At 45.5% G+C, this 18,247-nt stretch overlaps 5 protein-coding genes across 7 annotated transcripts; 3 read left to right on the forward strand and 2 right to left on the reverse strand.

The window, feature by feature from the left end:
• Positions 1 to 931: 931 nt before the first annotated feature.
• On the forward strand, positions 932 to 1,723 carry LOC131268652 (succinate dehydrogenase [ubiquinone] cytochrome b small subunit, mitochondrial-like). The gene is made up of 3 exons (XM_058270889.1): positions 932 to 1,099; positions 1,172 to 1,460; positions 1,525 to 1,723. Exons 1-3 carry the CDS (start codon positions 1,060 to 1,062, stop codon positions 1,712 to 1,714), a joined length of 519 nt encoding a protein of 172 aa, XP_058126872.1. The 5' UTR covers positions 932 to 1,059; the 3' UTR covers positions 1,715 to 1,723.
• A 353-nt stretch (positions 1,724 to 2,076) lies between these two features.
• Positions 2,077 to 3,308, reverse strand: LOC131268650 (phosphatidylglycerophosphatase and protein-tyrosine phosphatase 1). Of its 2 annotated transcripts, XM_058270886.1 has the most exons (4): positions 3,077 to 3,308; positions 2,832 to 2,843; positions 2,286 to 2,747; positions 2,077 to 2,212 (listed from the first exon to the last, which is right to left on the reverse strand). In XM_058270886.1, the coding sequence occupies exons 1-4, from the start codon at positions 3,080 to 3,082 to the stop codon at positions 2,087 to 2,089; spliced, it is 606 nt and encodes a 201-aa protein (XP_058126869.1). In that variant the 5' UTR covers positions 3,083 to 3,308; the 3' UTR covers positions 2,077 to 2,086. The 2 variants fall into 2 exon arrangements, with proteins under 2 accessions (XP_058126869.1, XP_058126870.1); XM_058270887.1 differs by lacking the exon at positions 2,832 to 2,843.
• Positions 3,309 to 3,635: 327 nt separating this feature from the next.
• LOC131268643 (26S proteasome regulatory subunit 6A-B) lies at positions 3,636 to 5,158 on the forward strand. The gene has a single exon (XM_058270879.1). It carries the CDS (start codon positions 3,796 to 3,798, stop codon positions 5,080 to 5,082), a length of 1,287 nt encoding a protein of 428 aa, XP_058126862.1. The 5' UTR covers positions 3,636 to 3,795; the 3' UTR covers positions 5,083 to 5,158.
• On the reverse strand, positions 5,145 to 8,799 carry LOC131268639 (protein sel-1 homolog 1). The gene is made up of 4 exons (XM_058270873.1): positions 6,933 to 8,799; positions 6,238 to 6,721; positions 5,963 to 6,167; positions 5,145 to 5,894 (listed from the first exon to the last, which is right to left on the reverse strand). Exons 1-4 carry the CDS (start codon positions 8,335 to 8,337, stop codon positions 5,595 to 5,597), a joined length of 2,394 nt encoding a protein of 797 aa, XP_058126856.1. The 5' UTR covers positions 8,338 to 8,799; the 3' UTR covers positions 5,145 to 5,594.
• Positions 8,800 to 10,726: 1,927 nt separating this feature from the next.
• LOC131268640 (ras-GEF domain-containing family member 1B-like) lies at positions 10,727 to 16,495 on the forward strand. 2 transcript variants are annotated; one of them, XM_058270875.1, is made up of 4 exons: positions 10,727 to 11,857; positions 12,012 to 12,902; positions 14,469 to 14,872; positions 14,961 to 16,495. In XM_058270875.1, the coding sequence occupies exons 1-4, from the start codon at positions 11,204 to 11,206 to the stop codon at positions 15,337 to 15,339; spliced, it is 2,328 nt and encodes a 775-aa protein (XP_058126858.1). In that variant the 5' UTR covers positions 10,727 to 11,203; the 3' UTR covers positions 15,340 to 16,495. The 2 variants fall into 2 exon arrangements, with proteins under 2 accessions (XP_058126858.1, XP_058126859.1); XM_058270876.1 differs by having other exon boundaries at positions 10,727 to 11,854.
• Positions 16,496 to 18,247: the final 1,752 nt, after the last annotated feature.

Here is an 18,247-nt window from a genome sequence, read left to right on the forward strand (position 1 = left end):
AAAAGCTACCGACGCCGTTTCATCGGAGTTCTAATTTCCAAAAGAAATGAATGACACTCCAAATGAAATAATGTTGATCTGTCGAAGAAAATTAACGAATTTTTCTGCGAGTAAGTAGGCGACGCTTTTTGACGGTTGACAGTTCAACAATTCGATACATTCAGTAGCATTCGAGTAGGCGAGCAAGATGGAAGGACAACCACCGATAATTCGATATACGATCGAGGAGCTAAAACAATATCAAATCGACATGTACAATTGGATGGCGCGGCAACCTCAGCCAATGCCACCGCCGGTCAGTAGCGCTCGTAATCCACGTGAAACTCAGCCGCCGCCGGCCAACAGCTCACCGGACCCCACTGAAACTATGCCGATGCCACTGGCCAGCAGCAATCCGACTCCAACTGAAACTCTGCAAGACAACGCAGAGTGGCAAGTTGTGGAGAAGAAGAAGAAAAAAAAGAAGAAGAAGAAGGGAAAAACTCCAAAAAATTAAAACTATTCTACTCTCTGGGTAAGTTGACCAAACCATACCGTGGAGAACCCCTTATCCTGCAACCCTATAGCGAAAGAGAGGTTATGGCGTAGCCGGCTTTAATGGAGCCGACAGCGCATTTCAAAAGTTGATTTATATAGGCAGCTTCTCGCTGCCGTAAAACGCGTGTTTTATTTGTTTCAGTGTCCAAATAGATTATTTTTTCTGCGAGAAGTGTACAATTTCCGTAACCTATTAACTTTCATTTCTCTTTCGTTTCAGTTGTACTCCGCTAATATTTAAAAAAAAACGATGACGTCTCGAAATACAATCTAGACGAAAATGTATGAGTATATAAAAATGGAACAGCACCAGAATGAATGAACTACAAAAACACTGTACCCAGTTTCCCAGCAGCGCGCAAGGCAAGAAACGTCAAACCTTTCGTCTGGTAAAAAAACAGTGATAGGTCGCGCCAGGTTTTAGCAAACGAAAGTGTCGTATCGACTAACGAGCATTTGTTTTTCTTTAGATCGCAGCATTGTTTTTTACCTAAGACCGTCGAACACCTGCCGAACAGCGCCATGGCCAACTGCATCCTTCGTCGTGCGTGTAACAAACCAGGTAGGCCGTGAAATAGGTTGTGATAAATCATATTTCCAACTAATCACATGCATTATGTAATTATATTTTTAGCCTTGGTTTTCGCGAGATCGCTCGTCGTAGGAAACGCAACTACAAAGTCTGCACTATTCTCCGGCTCACTGCTAGCTCCGTCGCACAAACAGCAAATATTAACATCCGCAGTGCGTCAGTTCGCCGTGTCACCGGTGCGAAATTCGAGCGGCGGAAGTCATGTTACCCTCTGGAACGTGGAGCGAGCCCTTTCGCTAGCTTTGCTCGGTGTCGTTCCAGTGGGCCTCATGTTCCCCTCGCAAGTCGGTGATACACTGATGGCCGTGAGCATTGTTATGCATCAGCACTGGTAAGCAACAGCAAGCACTGCCGAAGAGAAACCCAGCATTCATGTTCGTTTTCTGCCTTCCTAGGGGCCTCGAAGCGATCGTGACGGACTACGTTAGGCCAATTCTGTTCGGCACCACGGTTCCCAAGCTGGCACACGGTCTACTGCTCGTCGTTTCCGCTGCCACCCTCGGTGGCCTTTTCTACTTTAACTACAACGATATCGGAATCGCCGGCTGCGTGCGGAAAATCTGGACAACCAAGGCGAAAGAGTAAGAAATCGAACGGGTGAGAGGTGCTGGAAAAATATGAATTTGGTTAGCCGACAACCGCTATTCCATCAGCGTGAGCCTCTTTTTGTAGGCATTCTAGACGTCACGATGTTGTCCATATGAGTACAACCAGAGGTAGAGTTATTATTGAATCAATATTTATTTAAAACAATTTCATTAAACTGCGGATGTATCAAAAATACCCGGCGAATTCGAGGCACACACCTTGTAATAAATTAAATTTTGATGCCATCAAGCGCAATGCTAGCACCTTACAATTTACTATCGAAAAGATGACAATGTAAATACCGTTACACCACAACCGTAAAGATTCCAGACTTCGTCAAAGTAAATAATGTATCATGAAACACGCGGTCTAGGAGGAAGAACATTTCGTTGTATGGAATATCCTAAGTGCTTCCCATTGTTTGCTTCGCAATAGCACGTGTGGACGGCATTGGCGCATATGTTCCACTGCTTGCTCTGGACTCCAACCGTTTTTCTACCGGAAAAGAGAATGTAACAATAATTTATTTAAGGTAAAGTTTGCCCTACTGATTTCAGCTTAACGTTACCATTATCAAGTAGCATCCCACGAGAGTAGCACTTCTCGTTCTGCCAGCCTTGCAGTGAACATACACCGTGCCATGCTGACCAGAAGGACCGCTCGTTGCTGAGAGCTGCGCTATTTTGTCGGTTGGAGGTAGAAATCTATTCATAAAATTAACCCCTTGCCATAGCTTTTCCTGGCAGGGTGATTCGAAGATATCGGTCGTGGCCAGCTGCAGGAATTCGACCCCTAAGGTCGCCCATCGGGCCTTATTGTTGGAAAATGCCCATAGTTCGTAGTCTTCGTTCATCGATACCACCGCCTTGATGTTTTCCTTTTGCACCATTTCCTGCGCCATCGAACGGAACGGCAAAGCGCCAAGGATCACGTTTTCATCTATACGGTCGTACCAGTTTCTTGCCGTTATTTTTTCCATCACCACATTGTAGAACAACGAGGGATAGAAGGTGATTCGCGCGAACATTGCCTGTAGGAAAGAAATAATATGGAAATATTTATTATACATTCATACATAGCTAACCGTTCGAACATATTAACAACGACAGCCTACCTGGCCTTGCTGCTGCTTTTTGTTAACATGCAACGTAAACAATATCTCGTTAATATTCTATTGGGACAAAACTGACTAACCGATCTACAAGCAAAACATTCACACACGCAGGCACAAAAGCTAATGGAAAATATTATATTGGACGGTATTGCAAACACATTAAACATAAAACTAGCACACAAAAATACATAACACGCGGCACCATGCAGCTTAGAAAATTAGAGAAAGTATCATCTTTACGGTACCGTCATCCTTAAGCGAGAGAGATGGCTTGTGATATGTTATAACTGCACCCTTAGTTTTTTCTTGCAACTTTACCGCTGATTTCCCGTTCGTAGGTCGTTTAAATAATGCCAAATGATAAACTAAAGATTGCAGTTCTTATTTTCTCCTGCACAACTACCGCTTCATTTTATGGGCAGGGAATTAAATGAAGAAAATGAGTAACGTGAACACCAAACGCACGACGAACCAAAAATTATGCGGCACGAAGTAATCAACGTCACTTGGTTTACACGTTTACACTTGGAGGTTGAGATGAATTATGGATGATTTTAAACTAACGTTCCTAAGCCATGGAGGTAGTTTTAAGATGTTTTTTTTTTTAAAAGTATGAGTGAAAACATGATGAATGCATGTTTAAAGTTTTGCTTTGAATGGTCCAGGGTATTTAAGCTGAACAAGTAACGAAGCACCACGTAAAAACTGCGCCCCACTGTTTTTAACTATTGGTTTATCGATAGCATATCTTCGCCTATGCTGGGCAGCCGCGTCCATGTAAACAGTCTCGGTTTAACGTTTATGCTCTGTCAAACGGCAGAACCTGCATTTATGCTGGTTGGCAGCGTCCAAAAATCATAATAACATTCCTCATTTGGTGCCGGAATAAACAAGAATCCGGGAGCGGTTCTTATTAAAATTGATTCGCTGATTGTTTGTGTCGTTTGTGTATTGTCCAGCAACGATGGCAGGGACGCTGGAGGACCGTGAAATTTGGGACGAATCGGAGGCTCCACTCGGTGAAGAAGTGCTACGAATGCCTACGGACGAGCTCGTCTCGCGGACCCGGCTGATGGACAACGAGATAAAAATCATGAAGAGCGAGGTCGTACGCATCAACCACGAGCTGCAGACGCAGAACGAGAAAATTAAGGACAACACGGAGAAGATCAAGGTCAACAAAACGCTGCCCTACCTGGTGTCGAACGTGATCGAGTTGCTGGATGTGGACCCGCAGGAGGAAGAAGAGGATGGGGCCGTACTGGTACTCGATGCGCAGCACAAGGGTAAATGCGCCGTCATCAAAACCTCCACCCGGCAGACGTACTTTCTACCCGTGATCGGGCTGGTCGATTCGGACACGCTCAAGCCGGGAGACCTCGTCGGGGTGAACAAGGACTCGTACCTGATCCTCGAGACACTGCCGGCAGAGTACGATGCACGCGTCAAAGCGATGGAGGTGGACGAACGACCAACGGAGCAGTACTCGGACATTGGCGGGCTGGACAAACAAATCCAGGAGCTGATCGAAGCAGTCGTCCTACCGATGACGCACAAGGAAAAATTCAAAAATCTTGGTATTCATCCTCCCAAAGGCGTGCTATTGTATGGGCCACCCGGAACGGGGAAAACGCTGCTAGCTCGCGCCTGTGCGGCACAAACGAAATCCACGTTCCTGAAGCTTGCCGGTCCGCAGCTGGTGCAGATGTTCATCGGCGACGGTGCAAAGCTAGTGCGGGATGCGTTCGCGCTCGCCAAGGAAAAGTCTCCCGCCATCATATTCATCGACGAGCTCGATGCCATCGGCACGAAGCGGTTCGATTCGGAAAAGGCGGGCGATCGTGAGGTGCAGCGGACGATGCTGGAGCTGCTGAATCAGCTTGATGGCTTCAGCTCGACCGCCGACATCAAGGTGATTGCTGCGACGAACCGCGTGGACATTCTCGACCCGGCGTTGCTGCGCTCAGGCCGCCTGGATAGGAAGATTGAGTTTCCCCACCCGAACGAGGAGGCTCGGGCACGAATTATGCAAATCCATTCCCGCAAAATGAACGTCAGCCCGGACGTAAACTTCGAGGAGCTTGCACGATCCACGGACGATTTTAATGGCGCACAGTGCAAGGCAGTGTGCGTGGAGGCGGGCATGATTGCTCTGCGCCGTTCCGCCGTTGCCGTCACCCATGAAGACTTTATGGACGCAATCATGGAGGTGCAGTCGAAAAAGAAAGCCAACTTGAACTATTTCGCATAAACGGTGCGCTCTTCTCATCTCAATACACGGTGTTCGATTATTGTACAACAAACGGGTTGAACTACTAGCTACGAAAGTACTCTTACTTTATTTGTAACGCTTATTTAGAGAAGATAACTCATTTTCAATCCCTACTAATAAATAACATAGAACATTTGATCGCCCCCCTTGTCGCAAAACCAGTATCGTATGCCGATTCGTAATGTCTCCATGCTATTATTTAACGCCAAGCCAATCTTCTTTCGTTCCGCGCACACACACACGGTTGATACAATTTTTCACTTATGATAAACGCGCAACGTGGATATATTTTACACGACGTTGTGATAGCATTTTTCCAAACGAAAGATAATATCACATTTATTTACAATTATTTCGGGCCTTCGCGTACTTTTTACTTTAACGACCGTCACCGGCCGTGTCTGCCCATGAATTTTGACTTACTAGGCTATTTCGCCTTTTGCAATGGATAGTCAGTCGTCTTCCGTACAGGGAAGGTCCTCTTAGCGTACCTAGTCTCCGTTTCCGTTTAACGCCGGCTCCGCATTCTGCTCATCGTTTGCGTTGGCACGTGCATGAGGATTCTCGGCCGCATTCACCTCCGGCGCATCTTCGTGGTAGTCGGCTGCAATCACCGGATCGTTATTCATCTCAGGCTGTCGGGGATGGCCACCTGGAGGTGGGGGGGCGGGTGCGACCGGTCTTCTAAAGTACAGCGCAGCGCCGAAAAGGATCGTGATGACGGTGATGAGATACAGATCCCAATTGGATGCGATGTTCTCATCTAGGTTGAAAATTATTTTCAATGGTGTCTGAAAAACCGTAAAGTAAAAAACATTGTAGCTCAAATCCGTTACAACGACTTGCGTCTGGCTGGTACCTCTTTTAAGGATTCTAGCTTGAATAATAGCTGCAGCTTGATGAGTGCTAGCGTAACCGGCACCTTAGCGTCGACGCTCGAGTCCGCCGCCAGGTCGTAGCACCGCTTGGCAAGATGGATGTCTTTCTTCATGCCCAAACCTTGCTCGTGCATGTAGCCGAGATTAAACATGGCCTGCGCGTTGTTTTGCTGCTCCGATGCCATTCTGTGGTATCACATAAACATATAATTAAAAAATCTGCAAGTCTTTTCTTGTTAGGACATTGTTTACGTGCCTGTAGTGCGACGCCGCCATCTCATAGTCGATCAACGTGCCCATGCCGTAGTAGTGATAATCGCCCAGCTTGACTTGCGCCGCCGAATAACCCTGTGCAGCCGCCCGGCCCCAGTACTGCAATGCGCGCACCAACTCTTCGCCGCGGTTCTTAAACAGATTCACCTCTTCCCGATCGAGCAGGAATCCGGCATTGCTTTGCGCTACCTCGTAACCCATTTCCGAAAGCAGCGCATACTGCATGAACGATTCCTCGAAGCGGTACGACCGATAGTCCTGGTATCCCGACATCAACCGATCGGCCCACTTGCCCCGCTCGGCCACGTTTTTGAACAGCTCCACCGCTGTCGGGCAGGACCGGATCATGCCGAGCCCGATTGCGTGCATCTGTCCGAGGTTGTAGAACGCGAGCACGTGGCCGGACTGGGAGGCGAGACTAAAGTATTTAATCGCAAGTTTAAAATCACGTTGCACACCGATACCGCCTGCAAAAAGAAAGGAGGATCCATTTAATTTGAGCTCAATGTACACAAGGAAACAAGCAACATGCGGATAGTAAGCTTAGAATTTAAAAAAACAACCATGTCCTATTTTGCAAATGTTTTTAGATTCGTGTCAATATTCTAATTGTTTTACAATCATAAGGCCCACGATTATATACCTGCATAATATATAGTGTGATGTTAAGCTACTTACTGTAGTACATATTGCCAAGCTGGAGCTGCCCATCGACCCAGCCCTGATCGGCCGCCTTGGCGAAATACTTGAGCGCCTTCAAAGTGTCCTTGCGAACGCCCTTTCCGTGCAGATACATAATACCCAGGCCGCTTTGGCCTACAGGATTGCCAAGGTCAGCCGCTTTTTTGAAGAACTTAAATGCCGTCTCGTTATCCGCCTTTATGTTGTCGCTTCCCTCCAGATAGATTTTACCGAGAAAGGCCATCGCCACTGCGTTCCCTGCGTTCGCCGCCTGGCTAAAGTACTGCAGGGCCCGCTGGTGATCGAGTGGTATACCTCGACCACCCTGATAGTACAGCTGGCCCAGGCCCACCTGCGCCTGGACATCACCCTTGTCGGCGAGCAGCTGGTAGTAGTCGATCAGATCGTTGTCCAATATGCCCGAGCTTGGGCCGGAGTTATCGACCTCGTCCAGCAGCCGTATCCGGTGTACGGCCGATCCTCCCGAGAAGGTCACCTGCGAGGCCACCTTCGTGGCTACCTTGCGATAGTAATCGAGTGCCATTTCGCAACTGTTCGGTACACCGACGCCGGCCCAATACCGATAACCGAGGGCCATCTGGGCCCATGAATTTTCGCCCGAGGCTGCCATGGTGTAGTAGACGAGTGCTTTCGCCTGGCTTACGTTGAAGCCAATGCCGGCCGCATACATGAATCCCAGACCCATCTGCGCATCGGGTAGCCCTTCTTCTGACAGATCAAGAAACGTTTGCTTCGCAGCTTCAATGTCCAGTGGCACCGGATTGCCGAGCAGATGCGCCCACGCTACGTGGCTTCTGGCCAACGAGTTTCCCTTTGCGGCCGCTTCTACCATCAGCTTGTGGCCCAGAATACGATCGACTTTCGTTTTATTCAGCACTCCCATCGCACGCTCGTAGATTTGGTAAGCCTCACTCGCCTCCTCTCCCCTGCCGCCCAGCTCCGTATCGCCGGTTTGCTCCTGCTCCTGGTTGCTTTCGATTTCTCCAATTTCATTCACTATTTTCTGGATCATACGTTTTTGATTTTCGAGAATGTCGTACAGTACATCCGGCACCTTCTTGCTATCCTTTTCCTTGCTGAAATCTGTTATTTGTACCAGCTTAATCGTATCGAAATCAATCTTCTCCGTGACGACATCGTGGTCGGAGTTGCTGTGCTTGTAGTTAACATCGTCTTTCTCCGGTATTTCTATCAGCCCCTCGGCCGACTTCCTCTGGTAGGTCGGGGTGTGCTCGGGCCGTTCCTGGTACTTCTCGCTCTCAGTGTCTTTTTTATTTTGTGCCTGCTTTTTACTACCATCTAGTGCAGCGTCCAAATCTGCAGAAGCAGCGTTGGCGATGAACAGGCACAAGAGCGTAAAATATTTCCAATTTACCCGCATCTTGTTTGAAGAATATTTCAATATTTCAATGCTGCCACTGTATGCTGCCTTTATCCCGAGAGGAATTGGATCAATATATTTTTGTATGACATGCGACGTGGATTTGGTTGATTGGAGGGATTGCACGAAAATTAAACTAGTCTTGCACTAGTAAAGCAAGCACTTCTTGTAAATTGATTTTTTGGACTAGCTGATTTGGTCGAAACCTCTATGCATTTTCATCACAGCGAAATGTCACTCCAAAAGAAGAATGACGTGTCTGTGCGGGGGCCTGTTATTTGGTCAAAATAATATCAACAACAACATGCGTATGTTTGCCAATACGATGCAATAGAAGAATTACATGATTTCACTCACTGAAAATTGCAACGAAACTATTTAACGTACAACTAGGAAAAGTTTATGAGTTTTTTAAAGTCTTATTTCTAATTTAAAATGTATGTAGAATAAGAAAATATTGGGCGAATGTATTTCGCAGCTGTGTATACATCAGCTGAGACGTCAACACGAACGACTGCTCTAGGCCAAGGTTGTTATAGTCTATATTTTGACTGTTCGGGAAATGTTACTTAGCAACCTTGGTAGCTTTCTTGCCAAATTGCGATTTATCTCATTTTTAGACTGAGTTCATTTAAAATTAAAGGTAATTTTTCAGATAAAATCTATTTGAAAAGTGAATAAAAGCAATTCCCGATAATAGCACAAATAACATTGCTAAAATGTAACTAATAAGGCATACAAAATCGATGATATCAACTTCTAAGCAACGCAGTGGAAGTGAACAAAATTTAAAAGTGAAATAGTACTGGTAGGCATGTATGATCCGATGTTTAGAACGCTACTGAAATGCGTACATAATAATCTTGTTTCTTCCGATAAAACATTGCCTATTCAAGCGCTAGCCTTTCAGACATGAAGCATTTCCCCTACACATCATGCATCTTCAGCGTTTGCGCACTAGCTTGGAGGCTTCAATGTAACTTGTCGAACAAAATATAGCAATTTTTCGACTCATATTGCAATCACGAACATAAGAAGAAGACAAACTTTTATAATTATACATTAACAATCTTGTGAACGATTATATTGCAAGTTATCTTATGAAGTAGTTTACTTACACTAACAGCTTTGCTAAGATAGAGAAAGGATAGAATACTCCAATCGTGAAATGTGTGTACTCAATAAGTCATGGCTTCGCCTTTACCGTACAGGACCTAGGGCTTACATAGTAATTTAAAAATTATATTTAAAGTGATTTTAAGCGAGTGTTTCCGTTGCTGGTGGTCTTCTCTTTGGCAACGCCATGAATACCACAACCGTGCCGGCGAATGTGTCCTCTAACACATCAGTTCATCCCAAGAAACCACCCGTTCCCACAAAGCCTCGTACGATACCTCCACCCACGAATCCTTGCTTGGCGTCGGCATCGATTAGCACACCCAAAGGCAACATCAGAACATCCCTGCTAGCGCAACGCCTGGAGGAAACGTTGCGTTTGGGAATTGAGCTCGATGCCGCACCACCAACACGTACAGCAAAAACGAATTGCCAAACCGAGGAGACCGGTAAAACGGTTCCTGGAGAACGAGACTGCAAAGCAAAGAAACAATCATCTGATGAGCACAATTTACAAGCTGCACTTCAAGCAGAAATGCGACGCCAATGTGGTAGTATTAAGGCAAGGTTTTTGTTGGAAAGGAGACTACCTCAGAATGGAAGTGTTGCGAAAGAAAAGGAGCTAATTAATCACGTAAGTTCAACCGTGCCTTTCTTGTGCTGATTAAAAATCATTTGAATATTTCCTAGTTGTCGTTGACAGTGGTAAATTGAATCATTGCTAAACCGTGCTCTTCTGTTTAAATCAAGGGAAGTTGACAAATCTCTACTGCGTAGTATAGTGTTAAGGTATTTACGAAAGCATTATCAGAAAGCATTTTGTATACTAAGGCCATCTTTTTGTAGTCAGATGTTACGGAACATTTCCAAAATGCGATTCAAACACTGTATACTTTTTGCGTTGGTTGCCGTCTGTCAAATTGCCACTGCTGTCATTGCCGAATGTAGAAATGGTATACATTGGTCTACACGGGGAGCATACAAAATGAAATTGTCTACCGTCTATTGGTTTAATATGATAGAAGGAACGATTCATTTCAAATAAATTTGGAATTTGGGTGTAAGAGACTTCTTTGCATTCAATTGGAGTATATTGGCAAGTTTAATAATTTGTGCGTGTTTTACAAACCTCGTAATCATATTTGACAGATAGGGTACAGCAACAGTAGCTCAACATTTGCTTGACCCAACCTTCCCTCCAGGGACCTTTTTGCCAGAGCTGTCAAATAAAAAAAGCAAGAATACATCAGAAAGTAAAAAATAAAACATAATACATGACGCTATCCCTCCAATACAGTTGCTCAACGGGATGGCTTAAAATTTTCGTTTTTCATAATTTATAGTGAAAAGTGAACGCATTTAAAACCATGGGTACCTTCAATACGAAGATACACCGCTCAACGGCTAGAGTATAATGTGCTTCTGATGGTTTACAAAGTATTCTCCAGCAGCCCTGGCTGCTAGATTGTTTTCCATGGCGATCGTGCGAAATAGTGGGTATTGTTAGCATTTAGGCAGAAAGAGAGAGCTTCGAGCAACATAAAAAGTGAAGAGTTTGTTTTGTACAAGCATCAAGTAAAATGCGGACATGTTAGTGGGTGGCATATTTGAGGCTCACAACTAGATGTGTTACAACTGAGACGCACTCAGGCAAGTGCAACAGCGACCAATAACCGGATCGTCCGCCCAGTGGTAGCCAGCGGCCTCGAGGAGATGAGGGAAACTTTTTAATGCGCTACTTACTTCAAACATGTCCAACACAGTCGAAGACGATGGCGTCCAAGGGCAGAACATGTTGGATCGAATAAGCTCACTGCTCAATGGTGGCCCATCGTCCGTGTCGCCATCGGTGACGGGAGCGACGAAAACTTCGCTGGTGCTCGAGGATGTGTCGCAAACCCGCACCGTGCACGAGGAGGAAATTTTGCTCATCAACGGTATACCTGTGCGGCTGCCGGCAGAAAGCTCCGAGCACGGCAGCACCAACCGTGACGGAACGGACGACGATGCCATCTCGATACGGGACGCATTGCGTGCCGGCGAGATACCGTCCATCGCAGTATTAAACCGTATTATAGAGAAGCTGCACAAGACCAATGCCTGCGCCGGGATTGTGGCGGCCGTGGAGACCTCGCTCACCGTCACGAACTGTCGCAAGACGACGGAAAAGTGCGTCGTGCAGCCGGTGGCGAGCGGTACGGATGTCGGTCCGTTCGCGGATCCGTGGGAGGTGACGGAGGAGCGCATGGAGAAGCAGCTGTACAGCAGCCGGACGGTCGAGATGACGGAGGGTTACCGGGCCAATCGAGCGCTGCCCAGTCAGAAGCACTACTGGCCGAGTGGTAGCGTCGACTCGGGCCAATGGACTGAGACAGATGTACATGAGTCAAAGGATCATGCCGTGGTAATGCTCTGAAACAGATTCTCATCCACTAACAAGAAACACTAACATAGTATGGTTTACACATTCTCGTTTCGTTGCGCCATCTAACCGAACAGGCTATCCGCTATTCAACATCACTCAACAACAACTGTACCGATTGTTTGTTTTATTCCAGGAATCCACCACCTACGCAAAAGCAGACGATCTCCTATTGCATTACACCGAGGGAAACCTAATCTCCGGTTCGCTGGACGGATTATTGACGCACTTCACGCCCACCGTTTCGTACATTCCGGACAGATCGTTCATCTTCACCTTCCTGCTCGCTTCGCGCCAGTTCATGCGCCCAGACGAGATCTTGGAGAAGATCATGAAGTCGGCGCTGGCGAACGGAGGCATCGCTAACATGCCGCACCTGCTGGCGGCCTGGATGAACGACTTTCCGTACGATTTTCGAGACGAGCACATGATGCGGCTGGTGCGCAGCTTCACCGAGCAGCAAACCTCCTCGTCGTCACTGTCCGAGAGCGACCGTAAGGGTGCCTCGCGTGAACGCTGCACACTTTCCCGGGCCCTGCGGCGCCTTGCGAACCGGCTGGCGAAGCTGGAAAAGTACGAGGTGGAGAAGAATGCACTGCAGCACCTCAAGTACGACGCGGATGAGTGGAGAACGGCACCGTCGCTGGTGGAGCTGGCCAGCGGTTCACCGGTGCTGATGGCCAACACGCTAACCGCCATCGAAGCGGAACGCTTCTCCTTCATCGGGCTGGAGGAATTTTTCCCCGCATCCTACAGCAGCGGTAGTGGCAGCAGCAGCAGCTCGTCGTCGGGCTCGTGCTGCCGAGCCGGTGGCAGCAATCTGCTCGCCTACGTGCAATGGTACAACCGGCTGACGTACGTCGTCGCCACGGACATTCTGCGCTCGCCGAGAAAACGCCACCGGGCCCGTGCGGTCGAGTTTTGGATCGAAACCGGTCGGGAGTGCTTCAATCGCGGCAACTTCAACAGCCTCATGGCCATCATTGCAACACTGACCGGCGGACCGATTGGGCGACTAAAGAAAACGGTGAGTACGAGCAGCATCTTCGTTAGTAAAAGAACGTTGATCTTTTACAATCATTGTGTTTTTATATCAACTCAAATGAACATAATATTTAGTTGACATTCTAGCAATGGTGATTCAAATTTGCGTAGAGTGTTAAACCATAAGAAACTAGTAGAATAAACGCTTTTAAATGTTCTAATCTAGGGACTACATAATACAGTCAAAGTTTAAGAATGCTTTGACAATCAATAATCTTAAACTTATTATATATCATAAAATTTTTCAATCAATTAAATTGAACATAATTTTTTACTTACCCAGTTACAAACGTATAGAGAAATTATCCATTGTTGAGATTCTTGCAATTGTTTAGAGTGTTTTACTGAATAATAATAGTCTTATAATAAACTATTAGTTTCGATGGTTTTAAATATTATCAACTAACAGCTAAACAATACAGCCAAAGTGAGAATGCAATAATAAATGTAAAATGAGTCTTATCACAATGAACTTAACATTTCACTTGGTTCAAAATATTTACAGCTTCTAAACTAAATACTTCGTATGTTCAAAGTTAAAGTAGTAGTAGTAATAGTAGCAGTAGTTGTAGAAACAGAATATTAGCGTGTAATTTATTTTGTACATAATAAATGTATATGGTTTTTATTTAAACGGGTTGGATCTCATCTTCCCTCATTATTTGTTAATAACATTCGAGCTAGACGATTCCAAATTGACATTACCTTGGTGGCGTTTCAATGGAATTCATTGGGCAAGTTTTGCAATTAAAGAAACCCACATCACGAGCAAAAAACAAACAGTAAAATTAATTATGTCTAGGTTGAATTTTAATATATATCTTAAATCCATCTGATCTGATTTGGATCATGATCGGAGTTAATGTTATTAGCTTTTGTTTGCGAGTATTTTAAATAGGTAATTAAAGATCGAGGAGGGAATGTAAAGATGGAATGTGGGGGTGTTGTTATGTTTTCAGTCATGTGATAAGTTTAAGTTCATAAGATTCCTATTATTATAGTTGGATGAGGATTGGAGTTGTTATTTGTGTTGCTCCTGCGAACTAGATGAGTTCGGTGTCACGAAAGAACATTTAATATCGCCTTTAGATGTTTGTTTCGACTGGTTTGTAGTTTATTTTGTGTGATATTATACACATTATCCAAACAGTGGAGGCATACGTTAAAATTGGTCTGATTAGTCAAGTATAGATATATATATATATATATGATATTGATATGTTGGCCTTTTATCTAGTGTTAATCATTGATGTTTGATATTTTCCCTTCCGTGGAATAAGTGTTGCCAATTTGCAGCTGAATGTGTGGGATTTGATTTAATTTTGTAAAGCGTGTATAAAAATTGCTACACATTTCTCGCGGGAAATAATTTTAATTATATTTTTAATAAAAGAAAAGTAAATGGTTGCAAATAAGCCATTTAATGTTTTATTCAATAATTCTACGCTTTCTTCATTTGATATTTAATTTCAAACAAATAAAATACAAAATGTTTCCATTCATGAGAAGGTAGCTAATGGCATTCTTGGCTTTTTCTTTCTTTCCCTAGTGGACCAAGGTGACCTCATCGTCTTCGTCGCTGCTTTCGGGTATGACATCCTCGAGCATGATCTCCAGTGCCAGCGGGATTGGCAATAGCTCGTCCAGCTGCAGCAGCGCCGCCGGCGGTGGACGCCAACAGCTTGCCATCCTCGAGCACCAGGCCGATCCGACCAACAACTTTGCCACGTACAGGGCGACGCTACAGGCGGCCGCCTGGCGTAGCTGCCCGTCGAGCTCCAGATCGTCGTCGACGTCGTCGTCGAAATCGTCGCAGCAGAACTCGTCCTGCTCGTCCGACGACGGGCAAGGCTCGACCAGCACCCGGAAGGGTTCGGCCGTCGCGGTCCTGCCGTTCTTCAGCTTGCTGCTCAAGGATCTGCACTTTCTCAACGAAACGAGCGGCAGCTCGATGTAGGTCTTTCATCTTCTCATTTGCTGCTCATCAACTTAACCGACCTTTTATTTGTCTTTTTCTCGCTCTTTCATCGGCCCCAAAAAGTCTCGCTAATGGGCACATCAACTTTGACAAATGGCGCCAGCTGGGTGAGCGATTGCTGGAGGTGCGCCGTTGGCAGCGGCAGAGCAGCCTGCAGCGTCGCTGTCGGCTCGGCCGGCGACACAAGTCGACGAGCACGGTGGAGGCGACGGCACTGAGGGACGCAATCGAGCGCGGGCCAACCATCGGCGGGAAGGAGTCGGCCGGTTCGGTGGACTCGTCCAAAGCGGGTTCCGGTCGGGATCAGGTGGACTCGTCGGGCGGGGCGGACGATGGGGAGCGCGGTGCCGCGGCGCTGTCCAAAGTGAGCTACGAGCGGGAGGCAGCGGAGGGTGCGGTCGAGAAGGCACACTGGAAAACACTGCAACAGTATCACGCTTAAGGGTTTAGTTACGTTTCGTTGGTAAGGGAACAAAGAGCAGTATAAGCAGATTAGCGCGTAAGTTGTGTACTATTTATTATTGTTTTCATGATGATTTTTTTGCATTATTTTTATTTATGTTGCAACGCCTGAATATGTGTATTATTTCTTTTCGAAACGAGAGTCACTTAATGATTGTGATTTTAAAGCTTTGGATTTGTTTTTAAACCGATAGGAACTACTTGTTACGAATAATTCATAATTGTACATTTTACAATACGTCCACAATGTCAGCATCTTCTTAACTACTGAAACAACCAGTATCAAAACAACCCGTATAGTCCTCATTGCCAACACAACTGCATTCCGTAGACGAAAAGGGTGGACAGCAAAACCGAACGAACCGATGTTTAGTATTGTAATAAGGGTAATAACTTCCGGCGCAGCGGGCCAAACGGTGTTTCACACCTTTTGCCGCTTGCACAAGTGCATTTTAAGTTAACAAACACCCTTTCTCTCTCTCTCTTTTTCGCTCACACAAACAAACACAAACAGTATCGTGCAAATCTCACTAGGTATTAGGGACGGTTAGTTTTGTTTTTTAACGAGCCAGCACAACCACTACAGCGCGGTTGGGTGGGTTATATTGTTTTAATTTAATTTCTATTTGCAACATTGCCACCGTTTCTTTCACCCCCACTCCCTCCCCGCTCCGTTAGCCGGTGCTTTCAACTAGGCATGTTTTTTTCTTAGGGCAGCGGTTTATGTTTTTTTATAATTCTGTAAGAACGTATTGACACTTACTTTTGCACACGCGAGCCGTATTCATCATCTTTACAAGCTGGTATACTAGAGTAGAGCACAAAGTAAAAAAGGAAAAAACGAAAACCAACAGAGGAAGCAAACCGAATAATCAGATTTCAACATTACTTTAACCGCACATAGCGGAACACAGACTCACACACACACACACACACACACACGTTTTTTACGCATCCTTAAACGAGCATATGTATATCCCCGGATGGAAAAAGGAAGGTGTAGGCGCGCAAAATCGCGATTGCGATTCACTCGACTCATAATGACATAATCATAACAATTAATTTCAAGCCATTCAATATTCTTATGTACGGCGACGTTCAATAAAATAGCGGAAAAAGCTTAAACTAACACTCTACTGCTCGGCTTGTCGTTTTTGTTTCTTGCCTAGTCCCGGGGGGAGTGGAGCATACACCCGTTTGAAGCGTTTTCCCTCATCTGGCCACCACACATGAATGCAATCGTCCATCTCTTCTTACGAAATCTTAATGGGAAAGCTAGAGTTCGGGCTTTCAAATCGTCAAACCGACCGGAGGTGGCGGTGGGGTCGTCGGCGGCCGCAACCCTATGTTGAATTTTAATGAAGGTATCGTGGATTTTGGGCTCCCGCTTATCCTGCTCGGTGTGAGGTTTTCGCCGCTGCTACTGCTGCTGTTGCTGATTAATTATGCGAAAATGTTCGCCAGGTTGTGCGGGCCTTTCGGATGGAACATTCTGGGCCTCGATGGCCGTCTCGAAGCGCCCGGCCTTCGCCGGTGGGTGTGTGCAGCTACGTATTAGGAATGTAGATGAGATGAGATGGCACTCGGTTTTGCTGCCCGAACTTTTGCCCGGGGTGTGGGAGGCCCACCGATAAAAGCGCTTCGGGTGCAAAAGCGATGAAAGCAGAGCAGAAATCATTATTCATAATTAAGTGAGACGCCACCTTGACCGCACGGCGCGCTTGAAAGTGCTAACACGTAACGTTAATAATAAAAACGGAACCCGGTGGGGGAGGGGCCGGGCGTGTGGCGTACGAAAAGGCGTGGAAATATGTGTGGGTTTGCCGACACGGGTACGAGCTATTATTGATGAGTTGCTGCTGCCAGGAGCTTCGCTTTGGTCGATACAAGCCTAGTTCGGTCGATTATGGGATCTCGATGAAGATGATGACGACGATGATGGGAATCGGTACCGATAATAAAGATATTTCCCACCCGTTTGGGGGTGAGATCAAAGCGTGCACCATTTAAATCATCAAATTTACCACCGGATCATCTGCTTCGGGACAGTCCATTTCAGTGATAAACACGGGACAGTTAAGGGTGAATCTTAATCAATGATTTAGATGACAACTTCACTCTACTTCTTCTCTTTTCTTATTCCATCAAACATTCCCTAAAGTGATGCAGGTCGAATGGTAGATCTAGTGGATTTCTGTACCAAAATCAATCAACGATGTTGAATGTAGAATTTTGGATACAGTTTCCTACCCTCCAATGTTGTGTTATTTCTTTCTCAGCTTCAAATCTGCATCGATGAACTTCGGTAGGTGTGTGAAACATTCTAGCTTCAACATAAATTTGTGGTTTAGCAATTATTTTCACTTTTTTATTGCTTCTACCACAAACGGAGCTGGTATTTTATCCTTTTTTTTGCGATAACATCGACAGTCTGTCCTTGCATTTGAAAATCGAACAAATCGTATTGAACTTTTCGCTTTGTTTATCGTTTCGATTGACCAGATGCGTATTTCATTTCTGCCATCCCCATTGCCAGATCGATAATATGTTTTTGCTGCGGGTTTTATCTTTTCACTCCATGTTTTATTCAATACGCATATCGCGTTGACAGAGGGAGCCAGGAATCAATTTTTCAAACCTGAACTATGATGTAATTAAAGTAAATTGATCTATGATGAAATCTACCATAAATCTGTACCATTTTCGCTTTGTAATCATCATTCAACTATTGGATAAATAACCACATTTCAGCTTACACTGCGTTTCCACTTACTGTACTGTGCTGAATCGAGAAGTTACGGATGTTTGTAGAGGCGGTCCTTGATGATGAGATGAGTTTCATTTTAACAGCATTAACGTTTAAATGTAATTAATAACAATGTAACTCA

The sequence above is a fragment of the Anopheles coustani genome, chromosome X, assembly GCF_943734705.1.
Source record: "Anopheles coustani chromosome X, idAnoCousDA_361_x.2, whole genome shotgun sequence".
Lineage (NCBI taxonomy): Eukaryota > Metazoa > Arthropoda > Insecta > Diptera > Culicidae > Anopheles > Anopheles coustani.